Source organism: Eurypyga helias, unplaced genomic scaffold (genome assembly GCF_000690775.1).
Source record: "Eurypyga helias isolate BGI_N326 unplaced genomic scaffold, ASM69077v1 scaffold43038, whole genome shotgun sequence".
Classification (NCBI taxonomy): domain Eukaryota; kingdom Metazoa; phylum Chordata; class Aves; order Eurypygiformes; family Eurypygidae; genus Eurypyga; species Eurypyga helias.
Genome location: NW_010265788.1, coordinates 11,550 through 17,677, shown reverse-complemented (window position 1 = coordinate 17,677; position 6,128 = coordinate 11,550). Strand labels below are relative to the sequence as shown.

Here is a 6,128-nt window from a genome sequence, read left to right as displayed (position 1 = left end):
TCCTCCGTTGGGCTCCTGCCCGCAGCGTGGGCTTGTAGTACACCCGTGGGCGAGCGTGGGGGACTCCCCCTCGTAAGGGGGAGCGTGAGGGGGCTGGTAGAGGAGCGCCAGGCACCCCGGGCTGGTGGAGAAAGGATATTTGTTTTTAACGTAACTGTTGAAGTTGGGGGAGATGCTGAGTAGCTGCTTGAACAGAGAAAATAACGCTTGTCTGTTGGAACTGCGGTGTTGGAAAGGTCTGCGCTCACAGCGGGAACTATAAACGAGAATCTTTTCGTTATTGTGTATTTCCTATTTCGATCCAGTACTTCACTAGTGTGTATTATTTGAATTTAGCTTCTGCTGGTGAACAGGGCTGTTTTTATTTCTGCACCAAAATGCCCTCCGTAATTTTGAGCAATACTGAGCTGGCTTTCAGTCCTCCTGTTTGCTGCCGTGCGGATGGTAGGCTCCCATTGCCACGTGTTTATTCCATACTTCCCTGAGACCTAAACGGGTTGTATTTTTCTTGAATCATGTACTGTGGTGATATTGGGCCATGGTAACTGCCATAAGCACTTCCTAAACACAGCTTAGAGCATGCAGTTCGAGTTAAAAGTTAAACCTTTCTTGTGGCTCTGATGCCTCTGAACTGGGAAAGCTGGAACTGGCCTGTTCTGTCCCTAAAATTGGTTTTGAAAGACGGATGTGAAAGAAATAGAGTAGGAAGCAAAACTGAAAGGAAGCTTTTAACCTGGGGAAGTAGGGAAGTAGAAATTGAGAATTGTAGGAAATGGTTGAAAAGGGTAGAAATGCCAGGGTAGCTTTGTCTGTACCAGTGGTAACGACCTCCACTTGTGAGGCTGGACTCCAGAGGGCCCTGGGGATGGCATGTTTTGTACCCGCAGGACGTAATTTCTTGTGTTGTTCTGTAGTACCCTCTTCCTTCTGGAATAAGATGTGATAAGTAAGGGTTCTCGTTTTTTCTGCACTATTCTCAGTGCAGTGCAAAATAGTACTAGGATATGTTAAAATTTTGCTTCGTGAAAGCATGTTAGGTGGTTCATGTTTTAGGCAGAGGACGTTAAACCTTTTTTATCTCTCTGTGTATATGGTAGCCTTTTTAAGAAACAACACTGTGCACATGTACGTACATCAGAAATTGGAGTTCAGGAACTTTCTGGTACAGAAATTTCTCCCTAATTTTAAAATTAAGGCACGTTCTTAGGCTCTGGAATTAAAGGTATTTTTTAGCAATAGCTTGGCAGAAGAGGAAACCAGTAAACATTTGTTGTCTTAACTTGGGATTAAATTATTTATGTGAGATTGGGTTGCAAGTATTTCTTGCTCTTCACAAAAGATGAATTCTTTTGAAAAAATACAGTTTCCTCTGAAAGAGCAGTTGTAATTTAGCAAGGTGACTGAGGATCTTGCAAATACTTGAGTTAATTCAAAAACCGAGTTACTGTATTGTGTTCAACTGTCTTGGAACAATAGCTTGGCATGTGCATAGCTTCTCACATTTTAAAATGTGAATGTTAATTTTTACAGCTTTCTGAAGTACACTGCACACACTTTAGGTGGAAAACAGATGCAGAGAGGTAATATGATTTGCTTTAGGCCAGAGTGGTAAAAACTAGGTTACAGTCAGAGAGTCCATCTTGGAGACTCTTGGGTTTAGTTATTACTGGATATTTCCCTTTTAAAAGGTTATGAATTTCTGAAATGATGTAATAAAGAAGATTTTGTCCGAGAGAAGGAATTTGAGCAGAAGAGCACTGCAAGGGTGTAACAGTGTCTTTGGTTGGTTTGTTTGTTTATTTTTTATTTCAGAAGGTTGAGACCAAAGAGGAATTTGTTAAAGTTAGAAGAAGGGATTTGGAAAGACTGACAACTGAGGTTATGCAATTGCAAGATTTCTTACCCAAAATAGTAAATGGGGATATCCTGGGGACATTCCAGAAACTGGATGCTATTGAATCAAGTGAGTAGTATCGTGTTGCAACCTCTTGGAGTTTTCTGCCAGAACTACTTAGAACAAACTGTCAAGCCCCTACGAATAGCTGTAGAGTTTGTGGAGGTATTTCAGATTAAACTGTGATGTTCAACGACTGCTTCTGCAGATTAATGCATTTGAAATGAAGAAAATTACAAACTGCATTAGGAATAATTAGACATGACAAATTAATATTTAAAAATACTTTACTGTGTATTAAAACATACTTAGTAAGGGAAGCTATATCAGGGAAAGTGATTCCTCTTGGAGAAAAAGCAAAAGCATTCTGTTTTTCAAAATCGCACTGTAAATACACAGTTAAAAAAATGTGGTCACTAGCTGAGGATAAAAAGTTAAAGGAAGAGATAATGTCGTATTTAGCCTATCTTGTTTTTTAGCTTGTATGTTTTTATTGCCTTAAATATTCATAATAATAAAAAAGTTAAAGACTCTGTTACAAAGGTCTTTTCCCTTCTGTCCCCAAAGTCCATTTTTTCAGTGTTATGATTCTGTGCATTATTTTTTCGACAGTTACACCACTCTCAACGTGCCATCAGGGCCAAATCTGAGTCAGCTCTATCCCTAGGCTGTAGCAGTTACATGCAGCAGTACAATTTACCTGTTCACCTGGGAACCGGTCTTGGCCAAAAAGACACGGGACGAGCATTGCTACAGATTACAGAAAGTATACCTCTTCTAGAATATCAATTGATTAATTGAGAATTAATTTGCAACAGCTAGCTAGGAGAGAGCAAGATAGAGCCTGTCTCCAATACCACGCAGTAGGTTGGGGACAGAGCTTCCAGCTGCCTCACTCATCCACTCTGGGAAGATTCTTCCATGCCATCAAATCCTCACAGAGATGACAAGGCCGTACCACCTCTCCTGCTGCTAGTTGAGATATAATCCATGACACAAGAAGTGATGCGGGACCTGGCAATGTTCTCTTTATGCTATTGCCAGGCGTCAAGGGCTGTTTCGAGTTGCATCAGGGTCCTCAGCTAGTCAGACCCTTGCTTCACCTACCTGCATCAGTGTTCGGTCTCAAGATTTCTCTCACTGATCCTTCTTGCACTCCTTGTGCCAGGCATCAAGGAGACACTGCCAGGGCCTCCCAGCAGCAGGTCTGTGGCATCAACATGGGGATTTTAAGACTTTCCTACCGATCTTCTGCTGGCTGGGCGGTGCTCCCTGGATCCTTTGGAGGAGTACCTGAAGCTGAGCCAGCCTTTAAACTCTTGCCTATATCCCCGCAGTGGATATCTGTCTTGCAGTTAGTGAGGACGTTTGTGTATTTATTCAGGTCCCTGCCATTGTTTGCCCCTACAGCTGGACAAGTCAAGTGGGGATTTTTGCGACTCCAGTCTGCTCCTACCTCTGCAGCATGCAGTGAGGCAGACTGAAAGGAGGCTTTGGTGCGTGCAGTTCACACAAGGTTGGATGGCACAGGGTCTTTGCATTTTTCACAGGTATATCTAGGTCAGTAGGACACCTGTTTGCTGTGGGAGCATCCCTTGGGTGGTATCTGAGGTCGGAGCAGGCAGTGGTCAATGCAACCGGCACCTACTTTTTGGGTTGGTGTCAGGGTCTTCACTAAGGCTTTTGCCAGCATCAGTGTTCATTTCAGAATGGAAGGTCTGTTTTGTTCTTACTGCCCTCCTCAGGAAGAGTGTTTAGTCTCAGGAATCTTAGAAAAGAGTTCCAACAAACTTCCTGTATGATGGTGTGTGAGTTTAGCTGAACTCGGCCCACGGGGGAAGTGTTAAAGATTGCATGTAACATTGATCTACTGTTTGGATCGGCAGTATTGGAATTCCATCACTTGTTGGCATTCGTGGTAATTGTACTCGTTTCTCTACTTCCCAGAGCTTTGAGGTGAGATCTCTGGTCCAGGAAATGTCTTGATGTGACCTATAGCGTGGATGAGAATTGAGTCTACCTTAAGCCTGAAATATGAGCCTCCTTTCATTGTGCCCAGTGCCTTGTTCTGCTTTTGAGTCTGCTGTCTGTCTCTGGAGCAAATGCCACTTCTTCCCAGAGTCTGCTTTATGCTACAGTGGGGAAATTACGTATTTCATGTTTGTATAAGGATGCCATTTCATATTTATTTGCTCATCCAACTTGATAGTGAAGGCTGCTTCTTCACTTAGTGGAGGTAGATAGTCTGAGCCTCAAGATTTTAGTGTCGAGAGAGCGGGTCTGGGACTTGGAGCCAGCGGCAGAACCTGTTGGGCTTCCCGGTGTGCTGCTGAGGACCAGGGTGTGCAGGACTCGGCAGCACAGCTGCAGGCTTCTGTGTCAGCCATGTGTCTGCTGCTCGTGCTGCTGCTGCGTGTCAAGAAGCTCTCAAATGTCAGGACTGGTGTATGTAGCCTTGGATTCTTTTCAGAGCAAAGGTTTGCACAGCTGGGAGAGCTGACTGAGCGTAAGGGGGAGTTTCCATGATTAGGGCACAGCTTGAAGTGGGTCTCTGTTCAGCTGCTTCCAATATTACCCCTTTTTTTTTTTCCCCCTTCTCCTCATCATAGTACCTTGGAGGTTCACAGATCCTTCTTTTATCTGGAGGGCTTAAAAACCCATAGGTAGCTTTTTATTACACTCAGTAGTGTAATATTACTCCTCACTCAGTTTTGGTTCCAGGACCTTTGAGGTCTGCCAGTGAAGGATGGGGGGATATCTGTATCTGCTGGCTGTGCTGCTGCTGGATTTAGGGTGGATCCATCCTCGCAAAGGCTGGAAGTGATTCTTCTCATTCAGCAGAGCTTGTTTCCTTGCAGTGAGAGAGATTTTCACTGGATGTACTTCTGTGGCAAGGATGAACTGGTCCTTGCCCTGCTGTTGATAAGCAGAGCATCGCCTGCTCATGCGCAAGATGTCTCTCTGTCAAGTACCTGAGACTCACACCCACATAGCAACAGGTGCACAGGACTTCATTTTCTTTACTTGACGAACACAAATTTTCCTGCCACTGTCGAGAGTTACTCCTCAAAAACTCAATGCATCCATTCGATGGCAGGTTGAAAAGAACAGAATGTTTAGAGAGCATATATGTGCCCTGGCACATCTGTCTTTCCTAGGAGCGGACCCTTGCCTTGGCTTGCCTCGCCTCTTTGGTTTCTGTTAAAAAGTGTTAGTGCTGATGGCTTAGAATCATGCAAGGGCTGAGTGGAAATACGTTCCACCTCTTTAGAGCAGCTGTTTGTGGCTAGATTATCAACTTTTATACTTGCTACTCAAAGCAGTGTGTATATATTTGTATTGACGACATTTTGTGAATTAGGACCAAAAAAGAAAGGAATTTATTTCCAGATACTGCAGAATCACTAAATAAAATGCCAGAATCCAAGCTTTTTGGATAATGGGGACTGTTATCTTTTTATGATTGAATTTGATATGTTCTTTAGTAAATACTTCCCGTAACATGTGGTCAGTATTTTATAATGTATTTGAAGTGTGTTAAGCCATAGACCATGCTCACATGATTTGGGGTGTGGCGCTCGAAGCAGAGTGTAACTGGTGTTTTAAGCTAACCAAAATCAGAGTAGATGTTCTTTGGATATTACTTTTTGGAATTTCTTAAGTGTTTTTCCATTTCTCAGTATAAATACTAAGCATCGAGAACTGTGGTTTTTAAAGAAAAATATAGTATACCACAATCCTTAAAAATATCCTTCAAAGTGAATTTTGTAAAACATACCTCATGATCATGAAGTACAATACTTTTAACTTGGTTTTAGTTCAGTAAAATGGAGCATCTAAATCAGAATGTATTTCTGATAACATCAGAGATTAATTTTTAAGGGAATTGTAAAATTTGCTTGTCACTGACGTGTTTAATTAGCTTGTAATATCTTATAATACTTCATAAATATTAATTTAAAATGTTTGGAGTAGCTGCATTTCCTTCTTGCTATTCATATAATTTGTACATGGTATGTTGAAGCACTCACTTTTCACTGATCTTGGTATTCTTTTTCTTAGACTTTTCACTCTACTCACTGAATTTCGAAGATACCAGACATGAAAACTATCGTAAAAAACCCAAACAAAGTAGAAATTGAGTAATTTTTAAAGAATTCCTCAGGAGCTGGAGCTCTCTTCCAGAACTGTCTCTTATTAGCACATAGTATTTAACAGCTAGATGTGATTTCCC

General features: G+C 42.1%; 1 protein-coding gene across 1 annotated transcript in view; it reads left to right on the top strand.

Moving 5' to 3' along the window:
• Positions 1-1,570: 1,570 nt before the first annotated feature.
• HSF2BP (heat shock transcription factor 2 binding protein) overlaps positions 1,571-6,128 on the top strand; it is a gene marked incomplete at its 3' end in the record, with an annotated part of 15,632 nt that continues 11,074 nt past the window's right edge. Inside the window, 2 exon segments of the mRNA XM_010156858.1 lie at positions 1,571-1,709; positions 1,775-1,963. Of these exon segments, the coding sequence (XP_010155160.1) occupies positions 1,571-1,709; positions 1,775-1,963 (328 nt within the window).